Raw genomic sequence first — 26,465 nt, forward strand, 5'->3', positions numbered from 1 at the left:
CCTTAACGTGCAGAAAGACCTGTCCTGTGACACAGGGGACACCACTATTCCAGTTTACAGATTAAAACAAAATAGCCATCGAGACCTAGAATGTAATTTACCCGAAGTCAGAGCTGATGAGGCTGGGGTTAGGCTGGACCTGGTGCCCCCAAAGTGGTCCCTCCTGACAACGTGCAATGCCACCTCATCCAGCAGGGTGACCAGAGCAGCCATGGACCTGGCCATGTTTGGAGGGATTAAACAACACATGTAGCCCACTGCAATGTGTCTGGAAAATAGGAACTGCTTACTAAAGACTAGCCACTGTAACATGTACTAGGCCAGATGATCAGAATTGTTGCTAGGATTAGCATTTCTGTGCTGGGGCACAGCCATGGGGCACAGCAGGCTCTCTGGGTGTCAGGGAATGGATGTTCATGGCTACTGTGCAGTCGCTGGCTGCGTTTGTCCACCTGGGCTGCCATGGCAACGCACCACGAACAAGGGGCTCAAACAACAGAAACGTATCCTCTCACTGTCCCAGAGGCTGCAAGTCCATGGTCACGGTGTTGGCAGGGCTGGCTCCTTCTTTGGGCCGCGAGGGAAGGATCTATTCTGGCACCCTCTCCATTGTGTGTGGATGACCATCTTTGAACCATGTCGTTCCCATGTCACATCATCTTTCCTGTGCATGACTCTGCCCGAATGTCCCCTTTTTATGAGAACAACAGTCATTCTGGGTGAAGAAGGGCCACTAATGACCCTTTATCTGAATCACCTCTGTAACGGCCTGGACTCTGAACGTGATCACATTACGAGGTACCGGGGTGGGAGTAGGACTTCAGGGTCTTGGGGAGACACAGTCCGACCCTCGGTGTCATCACTGTCATTCCACGGCTGAGCCCTGGAGAGGCAAAGTTACAGATGAAGGCAGGCTCCCCGGGGAGCTGAAAAGTGGGTATGTGGAGGCTGAACAGAAGTGCATATGTGTCCAGGTATTTTTCTCGTGTTGTAAGTGTGGAGAGAGGCGCAGCGGGGCTGGGGCCTTCTCTCCAGAGAAATGCTAAATCAGCAGGCAGATCTGGCCCTCGCTCATCGTCTTTCAAAAGAACACATGACAACAAGTGTCTTTTTTTCTTCTTCTTCCTTCTGTTATCAAAGGAACATCTGGTTTTTATTTGAGTGCTGGCAGGGTAAAAATAGCCCAGCGTGACGTGGTTCGCACTTGAAAGACGTGTGTGATGCGCAGTCAGGATGTCTGAGGGTGGGCCCTTCCCCAAAGCGGCTGTGGCGCGGGAGCCCCCCCCCCCAGGGAGCTCGGGGGGCCTCCAGCTCTGGGCACTTCAGCGCATCAGTGAGTGTGTTCCTTTCTGCTTAGGCCCGAGGTCACGGCAGTGTGCGGGGGCCCAAGACGCTCTTCCTTCCTGAAGGGTGTCAAGACTTTGGTATCTCACCCCAGCCAGCCGGCTGGGGCATGGAAGCCCCTCTGCTATGGCCTCAGGCTTTTCCTGTGTTCAGCTCCAAGAGCCGCTGTGCCTGGTTCTGACGGCACCAAGAACAGGAAGAATCCTGTATCCTTGGAAGCCTTGCGGCTTACACTCCTTGTCATCTTGAGTCTTGGTGATCGTTAAGAAAACCCCGTTTTCTTTTTTTTTTTCATTAAAAAAATGGGTCTGGAAAGAGTGTTGGAAAGAGGGTTGGCGTTTGCTACTGGTTTGACATTTCTGTACTTTGATCTGATTCAGAAACACTGAAAAACACGTCCTCCCCGTTTCTCAAGTAAGAAAATGAGGGCCAGAGCAGGGACTTACCTCTGGTTACCCAGACAGCAAGTGACAGACTTGTCCCTACTGGGTGAACACATGCCTGCAGTTATGTGGTTTTCTAGTTTTTTTTTAAAGCTATTTTTAATGGTTGCAATTACTCTTAAGTAAGCCTTGAAACCCAAATCAAACATTTCTCCTTTAACTGATGTCTGGAAAGGAAGGCAGAAAGGGAGGGGGAGGGAAGACAAAAAAATGAAATTAACATAGTTTTCCATATATTGGTGGAAATTTCCAAATGCGTTCTCATCTAGTGACTCAAAGAAAGAAACTTAGTTTGTATTAAAAGGGAATACAACACGTTCTGGAAGGGAATAAAGAAGCTCCATACCCCCGAGGCCTGCCTGTGCTGAGGCTGTATGTAGCCCATGCTGCCCAGAGCCCCAGAGGTGCCCCGGCCGTCCCCACCAGGCTTCCTACTTCTCTGCTGCCCCCAGCCCCTCCCTCCCCTCTACCCCACCCACTCACAGCTGCTCTGTGGGACCTAAAGCCATGGGGTGCCCCGGGTGCAAATGCTGACTCTGCCCCCATGACCTTGGTAGGTCATTGCCTTCTGTGGGCTCTTTTCTGTAGCATAGGGCTGCTGTTCATCTTGGTGGGGCATTGTGAGGGGGGGTCAGATCGTCTGGAACGGTCAAATGCTTGGTGCCTACTCACTAGATGGTAGCACCCTTGCCAGTGTACTCTGTCATTGAGGGAAGGGGCTGCGTGTCACTCTCTCTCCCCTTTAGGGTCACCATCACCCCTCTGCTAATGAGCCCTCATGGCCTCTTACCTCTAAGGGCATGTTCTCCAAGGTGTGTTTCATACTTAGGTTGTTGCCAAGACTCGTCAGCACCGCCATGCAGGCCTGGGGCAGGGTCTGGGGCAGAGGCCAAGAGGGTGTGCTCTGGCTGCTGGGAAGGAGGAGGTCTTAGGCTGCTGGGGACAGAGTGGATTCTGAACCCAGTTTCTGCCCTGTGATGTCGAGGAGTGCTCTGTGGCCATGGGGACTATCCTGTCCCCTTTCCTCCCTGTGGCCCATGCTCCTGCTGGGAGGACAGTTGCTGTGAGTCAACAGCTCAACTTTTATAGAGTGGTGGTATCTGACTGTGTGGCACCCTTGGGGTGCACCGCAAGTGGGAGGGGCAGTGCAGCTGGAGGCTCTGAGGACTCGGCCTGTTGCCCCGAGGGTGCTCAGCAGTGATTGGGGTGATCAGATTGGAAGGGGGGCCTGGATGGAATATGGCGATGACATGAGAGTGGGTAAGGCTGGTGACGGATGCCTGGCTGGATCTCAGGAACTGGAGTGCCTGTAACTTCAGTGACATGGGTGAGGCCAGAATCTTGACAGAGGAGAAAGGACAGCTCCCCAGGGAGAGGGGAGGCAATGAGGATGACAGGATTCCTGGGCGGGACAGCAGGGTGGGTGCTGAATGCATTCCCCGGGGAGGAAGCGTTGCAGTGTGGGGGTGAAGAACAGGATGGGGATTGCAGGCAGGGATGGTCCATGTGGGTGCCCATGAGGCTCGCAGAAACCTGAGGCACCACTCACAAACGTTACTGTTTCCAGCAGCAGGTCTCCTGTGGGGACAGAGATGCGGTGGCCAGGCAGGCGCACACACTCTTGGTGCTGCTGTGTGAAGAGTGTGCTGAGGAGCCACAGGGCCAGAGGGTGGAGGGCGAGGTGCTGATAGGCAGGAAGCAGGTGCCCCGAGACCAGGCTGGAGGGAGCGTGTGGCAAGGGACGCAGCGGTTGGGCAGAAATCAGGAAGCGAGTTGTGGTATTGCCACCATGGTTGGGGCTCCTGTACCCCTTAGAGGACGCCCCCTGGTACCTAAGTCAGGCTCAGACCTCCACAGTTTTGAAAAGGCAGTGACTCGGCTGCAGCTTGGCCCAGAGCCAAGGCAAATGGCTGTGTTTACTGAGTCCCCCCAGCCCCTGTAGTAGGAACTCAGTGATTCCTGATCTCCACTCGAGGAGAGAGCATCTCGTACTACCCTCATTTTACAGTCGAGGAAACTGAGGCTCAGAGGAGAGAAGTGTTTCGCCCAAAGTCACTGAGCTGTTAAGGGGAGGAGCTGGGACAGAACTCAAAAAGCCTGGCTGCTTCATCAGAGTCCGTCCTATTAATGATGCTCAGAGCCATGCCTAGTTACAGGGTCTGTGGCGTGTCATTGCTAAATCTGGAATCCAGCTGGAGCCTGTCTTCAAAGTAGCCACGGAGGAAAGAGGCTAAATTGCAACTCAGTGTCCTGTTAGAAAGAAATACACACCCAGAAATAGCTTTCCTTTAGGTCAATAATAACTATTTAAAATATTTATAATGAAAAAGTCCTATTTCATTTGTAATGACATCAAAAATTAAACATAAAGAGTTTTAAATCTTTTTCTCAAACCCATTTTTCCAATTCATGTCCCAAAGGAGCATTCTCGAAACTTGACAAAATGGTTTGAATTCCATCTGATAAATATATAGCCAACAGTAACTGAGAAATATTTCTAAAAGAAAAACAATATGGGGAGACTTTTACCCTTAGAGGACAAACTGTATCACAAAGTGACTGGAGCTTAAGCAGTGTGTGAGTCGAACCAGAATTAACAAAATGAATGAAAAAGCAGCCGCCCTCCAGAAGTCCTTACTTAGCAGCACTTCACGTGCGCTAAATATGGCATTTCCAATTCAAGAGGAGATTTTAAAAAACTTAAGTGATGCTAGCATTGCCATTTATAAAATATATTTTAAATGAAAGAAAAAATTAAAGCGAATCAAAAAGCCACAGATGTGGCTCTAGTGCAGACTCATCCTTCGGGTGTGCCCGGAAGCTCTCACTACCTGATTCTCTGGAGAGAAGATCTTAGGTTGTAGTAAACCCTGGCTTTGAACTTAAAGGATGTGAGCTCACGTGAGCCCTGGCATGCCCCCCCATGTCAGCAAAGGCCTTTGAGTGCTACTGGATCTGTTTCCCGGTCTGTAACATGCACACAGTCACAGTGCTGCAGCCTGGGTGAGAGTGAATATTGGAGGCAGTGGTGTTGCTGGGTTCTTGGCAAACTCACGAAATGCTCTGCAGGTGCCCTGTGCTTCCCATGCTTTGGCATTCACAAAGAAACTGTCCTCGGCGTGTTTGTGAGATGTGTGAACCCCAGATGTTGGATTCGGCATGACAGCCATCTCTCATCCTGGGGGCCCCTTGCTGATGGGAGGATGGGGACAGGTGGCGGGTGTGGCAGACACTCAGCTCCAGGCCCCAGGATGGCGACAGCTGAGCTGGCTCTCACTTTAGAGATGAAACTCATCCTTCAATTACAGCGCTTTCCCCGAGACATCCGTCAAAATGAGAGTGTGGCTGGGGCTTCCATTTTAAGACCGTAATTGGCAGGTTGGGTCCTGAAGCCCCATCATAACTGCTCTCCGAAACGGCGCTGTGCTTGTCATCCAAAAATGTGCTGCTCAGTTTGGTCACGTTGCCAAAATGCCACTTGTACTGACCGTGAGAACAGCAGCACGTGGAAGACACCTGAGAAAGTATAGAAAGTATACTTTCTATAGTATACTTGAAAGTATGAAAGTGTAGAGTGTGCGGCAGTGCAAATGGGTCCCAAGTTCAGAAAAACGGGGCTCCTGGTACTGAAGTTGGCCCCCTGGCTCCAAGACCAGTATGGGTCTGCCTTCTTCTTGCTGAGTCCAGGTGGAGTCTGGTGGTATATTTTGGTGACTTCTCTTTTTCTGTTTTTATTTTTAAAAAGAAGAAAGGGTGGAGGTGTTAAGATTGTCTTGGTTCTTTATTGCCGTCCTGATTCTGGTGGCCCCCACTGCTTGGTGTCAGAAGCAGGTTTGATTTAAAAAAAATGGCAGGCGCTCCCTCACAGTGTGGTGGTATTTAAAACAATGGCCTTTCTTGTTATTTTTAACCTGGAGACGATTTTCTGGAAAGGATGTTCGGCTATGGAGGGGACAGCTTAGAGCCAGGCGGTCTAGTTTATCTTTGGCTTGGTCACTGACCAGTTCTTTCTTCTTAGAAAGTCACATAAGTTCTGCAAGTTTCCGACCCTTCCTTTGTGAAGGGGGCACTGACATCTCTGCCCACCCCTCCCTCGGGACATTGCGGGGACCGGGTGTGAGGCTTACACCCCACAGGGCTTGGCTGGTGAGTGACAGCGCTTTGTAAACCACAAAGCGCCGTCTCTAGGTCACCTCAGAGCTCTGCTAGCACACAGTACAAGCTCGCAAATATATTAAGGCAAAGTGCCGTGAGCTTCTGAAAAATGTCAAAGACAAAACCGAAAATCAGTAAATAGATTTCCGCCATTAATTCTCCATGGCGCGCCCATGGAACAGCTCCCTGGAGAGAGCACTCCCGAATGAGCGTGCAGGCCTGTGTTGGGGGCAGCACTTCGCCTCTTGAATGCTGTTCGTAGATAGAATAATGTGCCCACTGACCAGGCTGTGAGTCCTTTCTCTCAGTGGAAGCTGAAGCCCCCTGTCCAGGGTCACCTCTGTCCCCACAGGGACCCAGGTGCTGTGGCAGATCTCTGCCAGCCCTCCTCCCGGCAGCTACACTGCGTGTCCTTCTCACTTGCCGTGACAGCACGACCTGTGCACAGGATGTGGGAAGCAGCATGTAGGGTGGGGGGGAGGGGCAAGACCTACTTTCAGTCTCACTCCACCCTTGAGAAGGGCACACTCTTGGCAAGCTGTTTGAACCTCGCCCGTGCTCCATGGTCTCTATCTTAGCCGGGGTTTTCCAGGAAACAGGCTTTGCGATGGAGATTTGCAGGCTGGGAGCTCTGGGTGTGGTGCCTTTAGGAGCCACAGCTGCAAGGAAGTGAGGGACAGATTGGGCAGGGGCACAAGTCCAGCTGTGATGCCACCTCAGCCATGGCCCCATCGGTGCTTCAGTGAGCTGTCACACTGGGCTGGCCCTTCACAGCTGCCCCATCTTGAGGCAAGGGCCTGGGTCGTTGTGTTCCCACATGGACTAGCTTTTGGGGGCACAGGATGACCCTGGGGAGGGGCAGCAGCTTATCCAGGCCAAAGGCAATTCCTGGGGAGGGACTCAGCCGGGAGCCTGCAGCCACCGACTTCCCATAGGTTGGGGAGATGAAAGTCTCAGCCCTGGAGGGGGCCCGGGCAGCACACCACAGCGTCTGTGTAGAGAGTGCCTCCCTCTGTGGGCCGGGGGAGGGCTTCACGATATCGTGCTGTGAAGACCTGGCCATGGGTGCAGGCACACATACGTCTGTTGTTATCGATGTTCCTGGTGCTGTTCTAATCACTGCATTCGAACAAGTGCACGATGTTTGTCTTCTCTTTGACTTCCTCCCATTATACCATGACCTGCTTGGAAAAAACAGCCATGCTCTTGTTCATTCTGTGTTTTTTTTTCAACCTTTGCATCCCTCAGCTGGGGTACAGAGCTTGGCCCGTAAAAAACTTTTAATAGGTGGTTGTAGAAGGGAGGGGTAGATAAAGGAATGTATCACACTACAATAAAGACCGGGGAGAGGGTACCCTGGGGCTGCCCTCTGGGGACATCAGGTGGCACTTTGCTATCTTCATACACCAGGTGACCACAGTGTGTGACCGCTGTCCTCTGTGCTTTCTCCCAGTTGCCCTGGACTCGTGGCAGACCCTGGCCCTCTCTTCAGTAGCCATCGACCCGTCCATCAGGAGCTTTGATGTTGCCCACGTCAGCACAGCTGCCACCAGCAACTTCTCTGCTGCCCGAGACCTCTGTTTGCTCGGTAAGGGGAGTCTCCAAGCCCATAGTGGCGTTGACTGGGATGGGACCTCATACGAATGCAGTTCAAGATTCTGACCTCGGGAACACAGAGGAGACCCCAAGATACCATGGGGTACTGGCAGGCAGGGACTGACCTGGGGGAGACCCTGGGTGCGTTCCCCTCTGCAGTGTCCTCACACCCTTGCAGTCAGCCACAGTCAGCCACAGTCAGCCGCAGTCATGGTCCCCACGGGGATACACACCACATAGAAAATGAGTGACATTGAACCAGGTTGGGGGAGGGTCGGAGGAATGCTCTAGGGGGCTGGCTAGTCTGAGATGGAGGCAGTGAGTGAACTGCAGCGTCTGTCCTGAGATGCCAGGTGGGCCGTGGTGCTGAGGAAGAAACTGGCTCATTCTGGCCGAGCCCATGGGGCAAAGCCCAGACCTATGCTTGGCACTCAGATTTCCAGAGACAGTTCGCAGTGCAACATAAAGAACTTCCTATAGACAAAGCTGTCCACAAATGCACTTCATTTAGAGGTAGAGCTGGGTGACCACTCAGTGGAAATGTGCCACAAAGACCAGCTTCTGCAAGAGGTGGGGATTAGGTAATGGTCACACCCCCAATGCTGTGTCCCATGGATCCCCTCCCCTGTGAGGGCGGGTAACACTGTGCACGTCTTACAGACATGCCAGGTACAGAGGTGCGGGTCGTGCACCGCACAACCCTGGGTGGCACCGCAGCACAGAGTCTGGGTGGAAATAAGGCCTTTAGGCAGAACACAGTGGCCCAAACGAGTGAGGCAACACTGTTTTCAAAGCTGTTCTTCGGGCCGAAGTGCCATGCCTAATTTAAATGATCTATCCAGTATAGGAGCTGGCACACATGGGAAATGGTGTCATCCCTGGTGGAGCATTGCAGAGATGTTCCCCTGGTGGGGAGGCAGGTGACGTGGAAGAAGAAGGCAAAGGCTGGAGTACAGGGAGCTTTATCTGGTGTGACTCGATCCTGTGACCAGCGGGGAGCCGTGGGGTATTTTAAATAGGTGAATGACAAGAGCACTTTTATGAATAAACGAACTACTCAAGAGCTGGCCGTTGTAAGGAAAGTGGGTTGATGGGAGAGTCAGGTCCTCCTGCACCAGTGTTTTATTTCTAGCCCTCACAACAGTGTCTGGGGTGTGTAGCAGGTGCGCAAATGAGTAAGTCATTGACTGAATAAATGGTGGGTGGGTTGTGTGTTTGGGTGGCTGGGTGGGTGGGTGGATGGATGGATGGATGGATGGATTGATGCACTGATGCATGGATGGATGGATGGATGGATGGATGGATGGATGATGGATGGATGGATGCATTGATGCACTGATGCATGGATAGATGGATGGATGGATGGATGGATGGATGGGTGATGGCCCAGCCCTCTCTGAGGCCCAGCCCTCAGTCTTCTCCCTCTAATCCTCAGAGTGTTCCCGTCACCAAGCCTGCCTGGTCACCACTTTGCAGACCCGACCTGGTGTGCTGAGGTGTATGTTCTACCCTGATGCCCAGATCTGCACACACAGCTTGCAGGCCCGGTACTGCCAACTTCTGCTCCGTGAAGAGGCCGCCTACATCTACCGGAAGCTGAGTAAGTCCAGGCCTGTGCCTTTGGGGCCATTCCTGGGAGCCTGGCTATGGCTGAGAGGGACTGTTCAAGTATGTGGTGACTCGTGGGCAGTGACTTTCAAGGTCCTTAAGGAAAAGCCAGCCGGAGTTCTCCTGGGCTCAGCGGCACTCTCCAGGGATGGACTGAAGGAAGGCAGAAACCCCTCTATCCAGTGCAGACCTTCTCCGCGCCATCTTTGTTCATTTATTCCTTTAGCTGTAGAAGGAAGCCATTCTGGCCTTTGAGTTTCTTAGTAAAATAATTACACAGACCACTTTTTATTACTGTTTGGTGGTTTAGAAAGTTCTCTCACACGCCTGTGTTGTTTGATCCTCATGCTGATCTTGTGTGGCAGTACGATAAGGGTTTTTATCCCGTCTTAGAGACCCGGAGGCGCTGGCCCAGAGAAGTTGAGTTACTCCTCTGGTTCCACACAGAGAGTTGAGACGGAAGAGGGACTGGAGCCGGGTCTCCAGTCCTCTCCCACAAGACCACACTGCCTCACAACCACGTCAGAGTCCCTGCAGAAAGGGCAGCGGCTCCTGGCTTGGTTTAGTTTGCAAACCACCTGTGAGGTGCTGTCACGTGTCAGACATTGTCAGGCCCTGGGGGTGCAGGGAGGAAGCAGGTAAGGAGATGGGAACAGGCACCTGAATCCGTCACCAAGTGAAATTGGTGAGGTCTGTGTAAGAGGGCGCACGGGAGCTGGGGGCCTGGCGGTGCGCCTGCCCAAACAGACTTCTTGGGTACAATTACTAATTTTTAGAGATGCCAGCCGTATCTGCCATCTTGCCTTAAAGGCTGAGGTCAGCATTCCACAGGCATGATATTAGTTGCCTCTGTTACAACTACTTAGCTCTGCCTTTGTACCAGGAAAGCAGCCACAGACAATACAGTTCATAAATCCCCGGATGTGGCTGTGTGCCAGTAAAACTTTATTTATAAAACTTTATTTATAAAACTAGGTAGCAGTTGGATTTGTCCCACCCCATCCTAGAACATGGATGGCCCTTCAGGGTTGTCTGGACTCAGCGATAATTGTCCTCTTCCGCCCTTCCTCCACCTCAAACCTTGAGGACGCCCCTCCCCCATGTCTGGGAACACAGATCTCAGGCCTGGGAGTACTGAGATCTCGGGCCTGGATCTCAAGTCTCATCTTCTGTCTGGACATTTCTGTTATTTCGCCACGTTGGATTTCAGCTGAATATTACACCCACAGCATGGCCAGTCTGTGGGTTCGTCCTGCTGAGGAAGGCCTTGACTTCGAGGTGTCAGTTCTGTCAAATAAGTTAGGCCCTTTCCCTGTGAACTGCACGTGACTTAAAGTCCACGTGACATGCGCACCTGCAGTGGGAGATGCTTGCCCACTTGCAGTCGCAGAGGCGTTGCTAGTACCGAAGGCACCGAGAGCTGGGGCTAGTTCTCTTCACCCAAGCAGGGAAGAAATAGCTGAGTGGCCTAAATACGTGGATATTCTGGAAAGAATCCACCATTTCTGCAGAAAAGTTTAGAAGGGAGAACAGCACACCCACCATTTTCCCCACGGTGGCTCGCGTTTCGTCTGGGATTCCTCCGGCGGCCTCGGCGAGGGAGGGCCGAGTACCACTGCCCGTGGGAAAGCCAGCTTGCATTCCCTGGGAATTCTTTGCTTTTGAGTTTTCTGTCTTTGCTCCCCTTCGGAGGGTGCCACGTTCACGAAATGGGGCCGGTTCCTGCAGAGCCAACAGGCCAGCCTTGGAAAGTCCTGCAGTGTGGTGCTCACAGCCTCAACTGCCCGCCGGGGCCCCCGTGAGTTCCAATTGCAGCAGGAAGTCTTGTGAGAGGGCGCTGGGGGGGAGAGATCAGTCATGATTTGTAATGGCGGCCAGACTAAACAGCAGCAGCGATTTCTTTCCATCCTGAGTTTCCATTTTGTGTTCCAACTCACACTCCACTGTTTTTGCAACAAAGAAGGTTTCATTCAGTTTCTCTGCTTCCTTCCCTTCCTCCTTCCCTCTTTTCTTTCTTCCCTCTCTCTTTTTCATTCATTCACTCATTCCATCCATCCATCCATCCATCCATCCATCCATGTGTTGAGTTGCCATTTGCCAGTCACTGGGCTTGAGCCATTACACGCATGATGTCACCTATTCCTGACATCTCTAGGGTGTAGGGACTGCTATTATTTCTATTTTGCAGGTGGGACAATGAAGCCTCCAAAAATTATAAAGTTTTCCAAAGTGTGGTCCATAATGTAAAACGCAGGCCTGCTTGACTCCCCAGACCACCCATAGGATCTTCCTCATTGCTGACCCTCGGGGGTCTGGAGGTCACGGACACATGGCTCACCAGGGTTTCTCAGCCCCAGGGCCACTCACAGCTGGGCCCCGGGGAATCCTTTGCTGCGGGGCGGGGGGGGGGGGGCGTGTTGGAAAAGGCTNCGATCTGGGCTAACCTTATCTACGGCAGCACGTGTGACAGCATCCTTGGCCTCTCGGCTCCTAGACACCAGCAGCTTCTCTCCCTCACCCTTGTGACAACCAAAACTTGTCTCCAGACATTGTCGAATGTCCCCTGGGGCACAGTCACCTTCGGTGGTACCATTGCATCATACCCAGATTTTGAGAAATGGATAGACTTGGCCGGTTGGTCTGTCTGTCTGTCTGCCTCCTGCCCCAGGCTCCTGGTAGTCATCATACATGTATTACATACAAACAAGCAGCTGCAGAGGGAACAGCAAAGCTCCTCTCAATCAACAGATGGTGAAGCTGAGAAAAGCAAAGACACCTGATGGAAATAGTAAGAAACTACACACACACACACACACACACACACACACACACACACACAGGGGGTAGGGAGGAAGAGAATGTCCTCTCCAGTACGACTGTCCTTTGTGCAGGAAGGGGGGCCCTAAGCCCTGTGGGGAATCAGACAAAGCCTGTCTCAGGTCCCTGAGAATGGTACCTGGCAGTTTATTGAACTAAATGAACGACTGGAAGGCGCAGTTAGTAGAGGAGATAAGCCAGGGCTTCAGGGCAGCTGGTTGGTGTCTGGTGATCGGCATTTCAGGGAGGGGGTGGAAGGCGCCCTGGAGCACGGAGCTCTGACGGCAGGTGGCAGCAGCCTTGGCCTAACAGACTGGGTGGAGTTGGGAAGTGAGCAAAGGGAAGGAGGACATTGCAGGCACCCACAGAGGCCCTTGACCCTGGCTGAACCGGGCAAGATCCGAGCCAGGGTCCAGAAGGGCTTGGCCTTGAATCCCACATCAGCTTGAAGGCCTGGCAGCTGCCCACCCCAGGTCTCTGCACCTGTTTTCTCTCCAATGAATGCACATGTGGCCCCCGTTTCTTTGCTGCTTTTAGACTTCTGAAAGTCTAAAAGTCAGGAAATAGTTTTAAGTCTGTGTCAAACTCATTTGGTTGCAAAATCTGACCTGGATTTTGTGACTGAAGAAACGATCACCTGTATTCATTCCTCTTTGTGGCGCCCTATCACAGCAATACTTGTGATCAAAGACGGGGTCTTCCTCGAGACCTCCCGGGGAAGACGCACACTGTGTGTCTGTGTCCTTCGGTTCTTTGAAAGACCCGAACAACTCAATTTCAACACACATCCGGCCCCAGGCTCTGAGTAAGGAAGGGACCCAGGGCTTGGGTCAGTCTCTTGGGAGGAACTGATGAGATGGCCAATGGCCAGGAGAGAGGGGATTAGAGATGCCCTCTGCCCCATCAGTGCCTGGGAAAGACCAGCTCTCTCTGCTATCATGTTTTTCTTTACATTGAGCACTAACCTCACTCAGTGTAAGCTTTGGGGGTCTCAATGAATTACCCATATTTTTAAAAGGCAAAGAGCAGTGTTTGTTTCTTAAAGCATATGCGGAATATCCCTTGTAAACAGAGCACCCTCTGCTCTCTCTCCTCCTCCTCCCCTACTCCCTGTCCCTACAGATGTCTCTCCGCTCGGCTCTGGGGCATCTGTACCTTCTGTGACCATCAGCCCCCATGGCCAGCTGCTGGGCAGGTCCCAGGCCATCCGGGTGGGCACTTCGTGGAAGCAAGTGGACCAGTTCCTGGGAGTGCCCTATGCTGCCCCGCCCCTGGCGGAAAGCCGCTTCAAGGCACCAGAGTCCTTGAACTGGACAGGGTCCTGGGCTGCCACCAAGCCACGGTAAGTGTCCAGTGCAATACACTTTGGTGAATTCCTCCGCCGTTCTAACCCGGCAAAGTCAGACTTGGTGGCAGAGTGGTGTGAGTGGTGTGTGGGGTGTGGGATATAGAGTTAAGGGGGCATTGTGTGCTCTCACATCTGGCCACCCCCAATATCAGTGACTCGCACGATCTTGCTTCTGTGGAGTCCATCTGGTGCTGGAGGGGTCAGGGTGTTCTGCCTCATTCAGGGGTCCAGGTGCCCAGCTGATGGAGGCTCCGCCTTCTTCAGCACGCACCTCCCTTGGCCTTGCATCCAGGGAAAGAGGCTGTGGGAGAGTCCACGGGGGGTTTCTAGGGGCCACGCCTGCAGGGGGGTGCACACATCACGTGCACCTCCTGGCCATGTCTGACTTCAGCTGTGCTGAGAAATACAGCAGAGAAGGGAATGTGTATGTGAAAGCAGGCAATGAGAAAAACTGAAAGAGGACGCTTTTCCCCAAGAAGGACAATATTGAAAGAAACTTTCAAAAAAGAAAGGGAAAAAGCACTCAGATCCTGTTTTCCTCCCTCATCAACTCCCCAGTTTTGCCCCTTTCTTTCCTCTGCCTATATGACTTTAGCAGCTGACACGTTAGAGAGATTTGGTGGTTCTTCCAATTAAACCATAGTCAGAGTGCTTGTGAAAAGAGCTCTGCTTGTCCTCTCTCCCCCTCCCCCTGCATCTGCCCTTCCGACAGGCGTGCACAGCTCTTTCCCAAGGCCACTGTCTCCTCCCTGCCCCTTGCCACCCATGGCTGGCTGCTGGGCCGTGCATAGGCCCAGGCCGGAAAGTGTGACGAAATGGGGGCCCCTGAATACTCCAGGCAAGGCCTGACAAAGGCTTCAACCAGGGCCGTGGCAGAAGAATGCAGAGCAGAATGCCACGGTAACTCTCCACCTTCGGGAAGCAAAGGGAACAAATCGGCCCTGATCGGAGCACTTTACCATCCAGGGATAAACCCAATGGACAGATGTGGTGGACGAGTCGCATGGGCTTTTGAGTGGAGATTAATTAGAGCACTTGGTTCATGGGAGCCCGGGGCTGATGAGGCTGGGGGACGAGTAGGATGGTAGGGTTGTCTTTTGGCTCAGTTACCATCACGTCGACACTAGGTGTGTCCCAGACAGGGTCTCAGCTCTTAGGCCAGGAGATGCTCGAACAAGTACCCTTGGACTTGGTACTGGTGTAGAAAGTAGGCCAGACTCTTTGTCTGGAGACAGGTCTGAACACTGGGAGCAAAGGAAAGCCAAGGCCCAGAGCAGCATCTGTTGTCTCTTCTCTGTGTTGGGTTGGCGCCTTTGTCTCTGAAGGATATTCCTCCACAGGCCCCCGGCAGGGACAGTGATAGCCACCCAGCTCTCCTTGACATTCAGTTGCCACTCCCATCCCCATTTCCTAGAGGCAAAGCAGTGCATTCTAACTTGAGCATGGGGAGGGAGGTGAATGGTTAAGGGGGCCTTGTGTGCTCTAACAGATGAACCCCCAAATGTCAGTGGCTTAGACTTGCCTTGCTCCGATGAAGTCCGAGTGGTGATAGAGGGGCCCGCGTGCTGGGCTCTGTGCAGTGATTCGGGGGCATAATTGCGTAACTGTTGCAGAGCTGGCGGGCTCTGGCCGCTGGTGTTGGGCTGGAAGGGGACACGGGCCTGTCTCTGGTTGGTTCCCCTGGAAGTCAGACAGCCTGTACCTGCAGGGCCAGCTGCTGGCAGCCGGGAATCAGAACGCCCACCTCGTCCGGAGTCAGCGAGGACTGCTTGTACCTCAACGTGTTTGTCCCTCAGAACACCGTGAGTTCCGAAGCCTTTGCCGTGTTTGCCTGAAAACTGCCCATCAGCACCCCGACCCCGCAGCCACCAGCACCATTCCCTCTTCCTTGCTCAGGTTACGCTCCCCGCAGGACACACAGTGCCTGGGCTGCATGGGGGCTTGATCCCCCCTCCTGACTGCAAACCCAGGGCCCCTTCCTGCAGGGAGGCCCCCGGTCCGGGAGTGCTTTGCCATCCTGTCTTGGCTGCTCTGTCACCCCATCTTGGCCATGGCGGGAGGAGTGTGGCTGCCATAGCCGGGAATGCTACAGCAGCGCGTGGGCCCCACAGGGACAGACCCTGCGGGGGAGCGGCCAGTAGCGTGGACTCTTCCTCTGGCGACGGGGTCTCAGAGGCCAAGGGCTGACCCTGACCTTGCACCTGGCCCTCGCTGCGTTGACTCTTGCTGCGGCGGTCCAAACGGTGATGCCTTCCCTCTTGCCGGTGCACTGCCCATGAAAACAACTCAGGGCACTGTAGTAGGGGGCCCAGGGCCCAGCCCTGACCTGTCTGATAGACTTCAGCAAGTGGAACCAGGGCCAGCTCAGCCAGCCCTTGTCTAGGGCATTAAAATGTCATCATATATGAAGACTCAACACCTAAGAGATGGAAGAACCCAGGAGAGTGTGCTGGGAGGGGAGCCAAGAGTCGGAATTCTGGGTCAGCCCCTTCTCTTCCGTAGGTTCTTTTAGAAGCAAATTCACCACTTTGAGCCTCTTCCCACACCTCCAGAATGGGCAGGCTGCTTATGGTCATCAGAGTGCCTACCACGGGGGTGGTGGCTCTAAGGAGACATTCTAGGTGGGCACAGCAGCCATCGAGCCAGTCTTCAGTTGGCGCTTGCTGTTGGTGTGTCAGAACCTATGGCCCGTGGAGTGGGGAAGTCACAGCAGGGAGAGGCAGGACCCGGATGGCATGAGACACCAGGGCCTCGCACATACCCCGGCCTGGGGTGGGGCGCTGGGGCCTCCAGTGGGAACACTACAGTCTGATATAAAAGGGTCGGCCTCGGCGCGAAGCCCAGCTCCGCTCCCTCCGGGCTGCTGTGCGGGCTCAGACAAGCTACTCCACGTCTCTAAGCCTCCACTTCCTTATCTGTAAAACTAAGAACATGGCACTTCATAGAGCTGTTTAAGGACTGAAGGAATAAAATTCTTAGCGCAGTGCCTGGCTGCTGGTCAGTGCTCAGTCAAAGGTAGCTCTGCGTTACCAGGATGGGGTTCCAGTCAGAAAGGTCAGATGGAAAGGACCACCAAGGACCCAGAACTTCCTTCTGGAATAAACTAGTGGCCGAAACTGGGGTCCTGGATGCCTGAGTGGCTCCATGACACAGGCTGTGCCTCTGCTGTGAGCTGCCATTCCGGCCACATGTGCACTTTGCACTGCGGGCCAAGTGTCTTCACTTTTTGTGACCCTCAGTTTCTCCTCTGTGAAGCGGGGTTTGTTAGCTTGCCTGGGCTGCTCTGACAAAGTACCACAAACAGAGGCTTAAAACTACAGAAATTTGTTTTCTTATAATTTTAAAGGCCTGAAGTTCAAGATCAAGGTGTTGATTTCTTCTGCAGTCACGTTCCTTGGCTTGTAGATGGTCTCCTCCTCCTCCTTGTGTGTCCACGTGGTCTTTCCTCCGTGTGTGTGTTTATGTCCTAGTCTCTTATTATAAGGACGCCATCATATTGGATCAGGGACCACTAGCTAATTACCTCTTTTCAGGACCTGTCTCCAAATACAGCACATTCTGAGGCCTAGAGGTTAGGGCTTCAGTGTGTGAATTTGCGGGGGACACATTTCAGCCCATAGCACGGTGTCAGGTGTGCCTGCAGGGCAGAGTTGATGGCAGAAGTCCTGTGTAGGCTCAGAATCTGGCTCCCACATGGAAAAGGAGCCCTCGCCAAGCTCCTGTGGGTGAAAATGGGCCAACGTCTAGCTCCCATATTTCTCCCCCCACTTATACAGGCCCCCAGTGCATCTGTACTGGTGTTCTTCCACAACACCATGGAGAGCCAGGGCGGCAAGGGAAGCCTGGTCCTCGATGGCTCCTTCCTGGCTGCTGTTGGCAACCTCATCGTGGTTACTGCTGGTTACCGAGTGGGTGTCTTCGGCTTCCTGAGTTCTGGTGAGTTGGTGGGGACTGCCGATCCCCGAGCTGAGGCTTGTTCTGTGTGTCTGGCTCCTTCTTCCCAAAGACTCATCCCCTCATGGTCGCTGGCCCTCCTCCAGTGCAGCTGAGCACACAGAAATATTCAGCACGCTCAGGAGGCCCTGCAGGGATGCCAACACCCACAGACATGGTGACAGTCACCACTGATTGAACTTTGTGTCTGAAGCTGTCCGAAGGACATTGCATGTCTTATCTTGTGATGTGTGATGTGTGATGTGTGATGTGTGTGTGTGATGTGTGTGTGTGTGTGTGGAGGCCCCAGGAGGTTAGATACTTGACCCAGCTCACACAGTCAGGCAAGAGCAGAGCCAGGATTCATCGCCAGGTCGACTCGCCCTGGAGAACTCTGAGGGGTGGGTTGTGCAGCGGCTCTTGGGCCCGCAGGGAAGCTGTCTGCCTGGGAGTGAGGGCTGCGTCGGCAGCCTGCTTTCCCTTCGATTCCCACCTCCCTGGTGAACATCGGCCTGTCCCTTCCATTTAGACATGTCTGTCCTCTGCCCGTACCTCCACCCCAGGGTGGGCCTGCAGCTTGGGCCACCCCCCCCCCCATTTTCCTTCCACATCCTCCCCATCTCCAGCCCCCACCAGTGGTAGGCAGGCGTCAGGCACAGGGCTGACACGCTAGTCTGGGAATTTGAGGAGCCAGCCATTATCTCTGTGACCTTGGCCCAAACCCTTTCTTTCGCTGAGTCTCAGTTTTCTCCTCTGTAAAATGAGAACCATGTTACCCAACTTCCAAAGCTACTGTGAGACTCAGGGGAGGGGGTGCGTGGGAGAGGGCTGTCTGAGGCCTTCAGGGCGGGCACTGAGCTGGTCTCTGTTCTCCCGGGACTCCGCTTAACCCCTGGGGTGTCTCGCCTGCTGAGAGGGGTCTGGTGGGTGGAAGGGAGTCTGACGGGAATGACATCGGGACTAGCGTGTGGGTGAGGGGATGGGCATCCAGCGCGACCCCCTGGGGTGCTGGGAGTGAGGGTTGGTGGGCCACCTGGCATGAGGCCGTGAGTGCCACGAAGATTCTGGGCCTGGACAACCACCGTGAAACTGGCAACAATTTAGGAGAGAACCACCAGCTGCCAAGGTGGGAGACGTGGACGATAAACAGACTTCAGAGCGCCTTCGGGGGAGCGGAGTTGGCTGTTCGCACCCTGAAAACACTTCACCTGGACTTTCTTCCCTTTCAAAGACCCGGCTGACAAACCCGGGGCCAGCAGCCCCTTTCCCTGAAGAGGCGGAACCCAGGCCTTTTCTCCTGGTGAGCTGCGGTCAGGCGCAGCTTGCCACTGGCATGGCGGCTCCCTGGCTCAGAGCACTCCCAGACAGAAGAGAGAATTTCCATGTGTCCGCTGTCCCCGAGTGGGTGGAGGGTTATGACTGCATGGACTGCAGTCTCACTGAGAATTGTGCGCTTCGGGGAAGGGAAACTCATTTCTGCAGCGGCCGGCGGGGCACTGGTGTGGGAGGCCAAGGGAACTTCCAGAACCTCAGCCCTTCCAGTCCTGATTTGCAGTGCACCTTGTCCATTGTGCCTAAAGCCATCAGCCAGAGAGAAGGAAAGCCAGCTCACCGAGCCCTTGGCCTGCACGAGCCGGTGTCATCCCCAGGGCAACGCTGTGAGGCCAGCGCTGTGTGGTGGTTTCCGGGTGCAGCCACGAGGCTCAGAGAGGACAGGGGGCTCTACGCCCCGCAGTTCGGAGTGGTGTGCTGGCTGATAAACCCTGGTGGTCAAAGCAGAAGAAACACGCTGTGGCCTCTTCCCACGGGTGTCCAGAAACAGCCTTCGGGCTTACTGAGTTGGGTCGGTCTTTCACATTCCTCTCTCCTCTGGCAGTTTTTCTTTGTTATTTGCTAAACCTCCTAGCATTTCCCACCTTCCCGAGATGTTGCATCTTTTCCTCGGCACCTCCTGGCAGTTCAGCCAGGAGGGAAACTCAGGAAGGACCTTGGAGAATGCTGTGGTCTGTCCCTGAAATCTCCCAGTAGCGGAGTGCATCCTCTCATTGGGTACATGTGCGTGCCGTCAGTGGCTCAGGGGTGGGAACCAGATGCCCACACACGCTGGCACCAGTTCTGTGGCCTGCTAGCCAAACCCGTGCTCTCTGCTGGACAAGGCAGCCGAACCCAGCAGGGAGCCATGGCTCTTGATGAACTGAGCAGTTGGAGAGGAAGTGAGGGGTCGGTGTCAGGCTTGGAGAGGCCAGTTCCCCAGCCTAAATCCTGCAGGAAGAAATGGGCCTGGGGGCAGAGTGGGCAGCGACTGCCTTTGTCCCTGGCAGAGCAGCACAGCTAGGGCAACTGGGGGCGTGCAGGGTTGGAGGGAGCGTGGGGGCACCAGGGCGTGGCTGCAGGCCCTCCTCTGGGAGTGGGAACGGGGAGAGTGAGCATTGGCCAGGGAGCCAGAAAGATGGCCAGACAGGGTCCCGTCACCATGACCTCATCACGCTTGGGGCGCTTGGAGGCCTCCTGAGGGGTTTGCCATGCCCCCAGCCAGAACAACAGGACCGAGGCCTGTCCCAGCAAGGGACCCATCACAGGGGCCACTAGAGCCAAGGCCAGCTCTGCGAAGTGCATCTCTGAGACAACGCCGGGACCTGGACCCATTTTACTCCATTTAGGAAAAAACAAACAACTTTTACAGAGCTTTATACCAGGCACTGTTCTGTTCTGTTTGCCAGTATCAACCAATTTAATGATAATAGCAGCTGAATGGAGTGGGCACTGTTGTTATCCCCTCTCCATGGAAGGAGACAATCGAGTTCCGGTAAGGAACTCGTCCAGGGCCCTCCGAGCTGCTAGGTGGTGGAGCCGGGCCTGTGCCTGGCTCCTCGAGCCCCGTAGCCTGTGTGCTGAGCCAGCACTCCAGCTGCCTCTCACTGACGGCCATCAACAGGACGGGGGCGGGCACCCCCTGTGAGCTCAGAATAGTGCTAAGGAGCTGTAGAGGGATCCTTGAAGAAATCGGATTTGCAGGCAAGAGCCAATAAAACAATGAAGAAACAATCGAGTGTTTGCTGGGTTGGTTCTGACTGGAGGGGCTGGAGCCTGGAGGTGGAGGGGCAGCTCGGGGACAGCTGGGCCGTGTGGGTAGTGGTGTTGTCACATTGGCCAGGTCTTCTACTCACACCCGTCTCCCCACTGAATGGCCTGCCCCTGGTCAGTGGAGAACAGCCCTCTCCATCTTCACGTCCCCAGCATCACGGGACAGCTCATGTTTGTGGCAGGACCGAGCTGGGCAGGATAGGAATGGGGCCCTGAGAATAAGAGGACTCGGGGCCCAGCCTTAGCTGGACTGCAGGGGAGGGAATGTGGATGTGGTGGGTGGGCCCAGACAGCTAGCAAGGGCCAGCGTTGGACCCAGGGACCCCCGACCGCTTGTGCAGGCTGGCGTTGCTTGGAGATGGTCTGAAGAGCCAAGGGGAGGTTTGGACTTGATGCAGCAGGAGGAAGGGAGTTACGAAGGCTTTGGAGCAGAGGAAGTTCCATAAATAGAGCTCTCTGATTTTTTTAATGAAAATAACACAGTGTCTTGTGCATTATAGCTTTTCAGCAAATGTTTGTCGAATTGGATGGTATGTTAGGACAAAAAGTTCTGAGTTTGCATTGGAGTTTAAGTCAAATTGGCACCTAAACAAACTCTTTTCTTCTCAAAGTCTCAGTCCCTCACCAGTGAAGTAAAGGGTTGGACTAGTGATCCTCAGACCAGCTGGGTGGCGGCCTTCTATGCCTGCCCTTGAGGCGGGGTGCTCCGAGGGTCAGCCTCTCGTCGGTCTCGTCCTCTGCCGAATCTAGCATATTGCCTGGCATGAGGTCAAGTCCAACCCAGACGTGTGTGACGAGCAGCCCCTTGAACGCTGCCTCACTCTGGCCTCCTAAGGGTCTGTCACCCCACAGTGTCAGCATTGGCCCTTATCACGGGATTGGGACAATGAGAGATGGGAAGCAAGAGTCAGCGCTGCCCTCCCCAAACTCCCCTTGTCACTGGACATGCAGGCATGGACCGACTCAGTGGGCGTCCCGCTTTCCGGCCCTGCCTAAGGCCCTGGAAGCAAACGCACTGGTCCTGACAGATGCAGAAGTCCTCAGCGAGGGCGGCGGCAGCGACACCCAACCCTGGCACGTGAAAAGCACTGGGGGAAGTTCCGAAAGTCTCCCCAGCAGGAAGGGAAATTCCTGCTGCTCTGTCCACCGAGCCAGGGTTCTTGTCAGCACTGGGGTACCAGTGGGAGATGGGGGTGCAAGATTTTTTCCTCCGGGAATACAGAGGTCAAGTTTCTCACCTAATACCAAGTCCTGTTCCTCCTAACTATGGTCCTTCAGTCACCTGCCATTTATTGAGCACCTGTTATGTGTCACTGGTTTTAGTGGGGGCTCAGCATAGCTTGGCAGGCCTCAGGGAGAATACCCTGAGAGGGGACTCTTACTTCGCCCGAGGGCCGCCTGTGAACCGAGGTTGCAGCTGAGACTGGAGGGAGGGCTGGGCCAGAGGAGGAAGGGAGGGAAGACAGGGCAAGGGCTCTGGGCTGAGGCCACCCACGTGCCCAGTGGGCCTGGGAAGGATGGTGCCATGTGTTTGAGCAACTGGTCAGAAGCCTGGGAGGTTGTGGCACTGGTGCAGGTTGGAAGTATGACCCTGTCCCACAGGGCCTTGAGTGTGCTGCAAAAACAGACCATGACCGAGGGACAATGGGGTGAGATGGGAGATTTTAGGTAGGGTAGGGCACAGTGTGTGTGTGTGTGTGTGTGTGTGTGTGTGTGTGAGAGAGAGAGAGAGAGATGGGGGGGAGAAAATATCAAAATATAAGTTTAAAAGACCAGGATAAATGGTGACAGAGGAGACTTGACTTACACAATGCAATGTACAGATGATATATTATAAAATTGTATACTCAAAACCAATGTAATTTTATTAACCAATGGCACCCCAATAAATTCACTAAAAAAAAACACCACCATGGATGTAGGGGGGAGCTCATTGCAGGGAGGAAGGTGCTGATCCGGGAGGCTGGCCAGTGGCTCTGGGCTTGGTGGCAGCCAGGATCCCTGCAGGTCGCCGGAGCGCTGGGGAGGGTGTGTGGGCTCAGTAGACAGAAGTGTCAGGGGCACGGGCGGGGTTGGGGGCTGTGCAAGAGCTGCATGGGCGGGCAGCACTGCACTGGAGGGGAGAGACGAGACACTGGAAATGCTGCCCACAGGGGAGCTCAGGAGACTTTGAGTCACCCCTGTGTGGGGCTGATTGGACTTGTGCTGCCTGCGGGAGAGGCCCCTGGAGAGGCGTGAGGGGCCAGAGCTGGGGGCCCTCCGGCCTGCTCCTGAGCATCACCCACATCTCCGCGGTCCGTGACTGCGTAGGGTCTGTGGGGGCTTCTAGAGGGAAACGGGTGTGGGCCTCAGTTCAGACCCACACAGGCCTGTGTTCTGGAGTGGTTAGCGGTGTCGCTTGACAAGAAGAATCCTTTGAATTCAGAGGAAGGTCAGAATGCCACGGATGTGTAGTGTCCCTCATGCCAAGGGGAAGAGCGTGCTTTTGCTGTGCATTTGTGTGTGTGTGTATGTGTGTATCTGATTCATTCCAGTAGAAAGAATGGTGCTGAGCTTTCAATATGTGGTTACTGAAGTCTAGGAAAACAGGAAGGTGAGACCAGCTCAGCTCAATGCAACTAAAGGTCATGGGAGATGGGGCAGTGGCAGGGAAGTGGGTCCAGAGCCATGGCTGGGCCTGACCGTCGCTGGGGGGAAGGGACCTGGGGGGCTGCCGGCACTGGGGGAAGACGTGAGGCGGGAGCTTCATCTCCTCCCTGCTGCTGGGCCGAGCCAGGGGCTGGCCCGGATGTAAGTTGTCTCTGATCTGAGCGGCTGTGCTGGCCCCTGCCTGTCTCAGGTCAGGAAGCTGCGTCCCAGAGAGGTGCAGACACTTGTCCAAGGTCTTCTAACCCCACGCTCGGGTGGCTCTGATTCGTGAGCCCATGCTCATCCCACAGGCCACCCTGTATCTGGAGCCACAGCCCCAACCCGTGTGGACAGAAGTCCAGGTCCCTCCTTCCCCCCCAAGAGGCACCACGTGGGTAGCCTGCACAGTACCAGGATACATTTCAGTCGCAAAATCACACAAAATAAAAGGCTTTCCTCTTTCTGCAGGGTCCAGCGAGGTGAGCGGCAACTGGGGGCTGCTGGACCAGGTGGCAGCTCTGGCCTGGGTGCAGACCCACATCGGCGTGTTCGGCGGGGACGCTCGGCGAGTGGCTGTGGCAGCTGACCGCGGCGGAGCTGACATCGCTGGCATCCACCTCCTAACCACCGGGGCTGGCAGCTCCAGACTCTTCCGGAGAGCCGTGCTGATGGTGAGTTGCTGTTTTGTCGTCACCTGGCTGCAGGTGCCGCCCAGTGAGCAGTTGCTTTTTGTCTGTTGAGGCCAGTGGCTTCCAGGGCCTGGATTCCCTTATCCTGTGTTCTGGGTGTGTGGCCTGCTCGTGGCCGTCTCTCCATGTACATGTGCGCCTGGGGGCTGAGGGGTTCCCCAAGGGCTGCCCACTCACACCTTCAGTGCTAATGATCCCAGGTGGGGGAGCCGCCCTTGAGTTTCGTGGTCTGAACTCTCTAGGACCTCCCTTGCCCATAGGCACCAACGGAGGGATGGGAGGCAGGAGGAACAGGCCTCCGGTGGAGATGGTGGAGGAAGTTAACACTGAGGGTAGAGCTTGGCCAACACTGTGCTAACCGCACCTGGCAGCATCCCCTGAAACAGGACAGAAGTCAAACCGAGAGCTCGCATCTGCTTCCCGGTGTGGCTCTCCTCATCTCCAGGTTCGAACTCCCAATCTTCCCTTGTGCTGTCTGGTTTCCTCACCAGCCCACGCTCCACCCCTGCCCTCCCTCCCCGCCAATGGCATTGCGCAGGACAGCGTGGAAATGCCAGTGCTGTCCTGCGATGGCACTGAACCGTAGGACAGGACTGGGTGATTCGTTACTCTCACTAATCCCTTCCCCCTCATTGGTGGTCCCTGTCCACGTGAGTATTCAAGGAGCGGCAGGCAGCTGAGTCAGCAGCCCTGGGCGGGGCACAGAGCTCCAAAGGTTTGACCAGCCGACTTCCTAACTGTTGAATGAAGGCAAAGGTAGAACTCAACACTCATAATTCTGCTGCATGCTCTGAAGCACCTGCTGGGTGGTCGTGCTGCAGCTGCTGCTGCTGATGTAACAGCGTTGATGATCACGGTATGATGTTGGTGACGACAGTAATTATGATGGAAGAAATAACCTGGCTGACCCCAGCATAGGCCCTGAAAACCATCCTGCCAGGGAACAGCTTCTCATTGTGCTGAGTGTCCGGTTTTCCGCAGGTGCTGTGCTGGGCCCTGGAAATGCCACACTAGATAATTCACGTCCTAGTCCTTAGGAAGCTGTGGGGTGAGGGGCAAGCACTTGGAGCTGATAGGAGGAGAGAGGGTCTTGGTGTGGCTCTGAGAGAAGCCCCGACCAAACACAGGGGAAAGAGGGGGTGTTGGAAAAGGCTTCTGGGGGAGGCACTGTGTGGATGAAAGCTGGGGACTGTGTGGGACTGTGCCGGCAGAGTCCTGTGCCCGGGGACCGCCTGACACTTCACTGATATCTGCAGCGCCCCGAGACGCCGTGGAGGACAGGTCTTCCTGGGCACTGGTGTTGGGGGCGGGGTGGAGGGTACAGAGCAGCTGGACTGTACTGACCCCCTTGGGGTTCATCCCAAGCACATGGGAGCCGTTGTCATTAAAAGGTTTTGCTTGTTGTTTGGTTTGGTTTACCGTTTCAATCCCTTTTAAGAATACAAGTCAGGGGCACTAAGTCCACTTACACGGGTGTGTAGTCAGCACCATTGATCATTCCCAGATCTTCTGTCTTCCTGAACGGAAATTTGGGGCCTGTGAAACCGCCCCTCCCTCCTCCTCCGCCCCTACTTCCCGTCTCTACGAACTTGCCTGTCTAGGTGCCTTGCATTAGCAGAATCACACAAGCTCTGCTCTTTCATGCCCGACTTATTTCACATAGGATACCTGCAGGTTCATCCATGACCCACGTTGTAGTTCATTATCAGAATCTCATTCCTTTTTAAGGCTGAGTAATATTCCATTATACGTATAGACTGCATTTTGTTTTTCGATTCTCTGTCGATGGACATTGGGGTCGTGCCTGCGCTTTGGCTTCTGTGAGTCGTGCTGCTGTGAACACTCGTAAGCAGGTGGGAAACTTGCTTCCCTTTAGGGAGACTTCTCTTAGAGCTGGGTGGAGGATGAATGGGGGGGGGCATGCTGCTGGCAGAGGGAGCAGTAAGGAGATTCTTAAGTAACACAACTCAAGGAAAGAGGGAGACGGTTGGGACTAATGCCGCAGACCAGCTAGCAGACACTGCTGCTCTACCCAGCCCCCCTGGGGTCGAAGCCGGTGCTCATAAAGAGGCTATGAGGTGCCACTGTTCGGGCACCACTGGTGCTAGGTCAGCATCGGCACTGTCCCCGACCCGGAGCTGTACCTACCACCTGCCGCTTCATCTCTCTCCTTCGTGTTCCGTGGAGTCCATGACCCATCCTGCCCCGTACAGACACTTTCCTCTGCATGAGGCACCGTCTGCCGGCTTCCTCTTTGTCTGCCCTATTTGTCCTCCACAGTTATTCCTACTGCCCAGCCCATCTCCCTCCCACGACCGTAAACTCTGGGAGAACTGGACCCCGGGTGCCTCGCTCTCCATGGAGCCCCAAGCACCCAGCACAGCTGTCTCCTAACTGTTGCATAATTAACATCTGGGCAGGGGGTGGGCGAGCAGATGAATAGGGGACCCACAGGCTAGTTCCTTTCCCTCCCTCCCCTCTCATGTGTTTTTTGTCCTTTGATTCTAGTTTTGTTCAGTCTGTCCCTCCGCAGGGGGTCCCATTTTTGCAGCAGGAGGTCTGAGCCCAGCTAGCGCTCAGCTTCTGGGACTGAAAGCAGACCTTCCTGACTTTGAGTTGATCCGAAGGTGTTTCCCTGGGGCCCCCTCAGGAACCAGGCTCTCAGTGGGACCCAGGAGACACCGAGATTGTCTTCTAGGAGGCTCAGAAGGCAGACTTTTCTTTTTGAAAATTCTGGAGAGTTTAGGTGTTTGGGGAATTTTGAAAACGAATCTGTTTTAACAAACGGTAGTGTATTTAAAAATAAACTCGCCGTCTGTT

The 26,465-nt window shown here is 54.4% G+C and overlaps 1 protein-coding gene across 1 annotated transcript in view; it reads left to right on the forward strand.

The window, feature by feature from the left end:
- Positions 1 to 26,465, forward strand: part of TG (thyroglobulin) — a 202,785-nt gene that overhangs the window by 92,670 nt on the left and 83,650 nt on the right. Inside the window, exons 36-41 of the mRNA XM_037048581.1 lie at positions 7,396 to 7,530; positions 8,974 to 9,138; positions 13,086 to 13,305; positions 15,020 to 15,113; positions 17,088 to 17,247; positions 23,425 to 23,627. Of these exons, the coding sequence (XP_036904476.1) occupies positions 7,396 to 7,530; positions 8,974 to 9,138; positions 13,086 to 13,305; positions 15,020 to 15,113; positions 17,088 to 17,247; positions 23,425 to 23,627 (977 nt within the window). The remainder of the gene's footprint in view (positions 1 to 7,395; positions 7,531 to 8,973; positions 9,139 to 13,085; positions 13,306 to 15,019; positions 15,114 to 17,087; positions 17,248 to 23,424; positions 23,628 to 26,465) is intronic.

Source organism: Sturnira hondurensis, unplaced genomic scaffold, assembly GCF_014824575.4.
Source record: "Sturnira hondurensis isolate 20B ecotype Veracruz unplaced genomic scaffold, ASM1482457v3 Scaffold0006413, whole genome shotgun sequence".
Lineage (NCBI taxonomy): Eukaryota > Metazoa > Chordata > Mammalia > Chiroptera > Phyllostomidae > Sturnira > Sturnira hondurensis.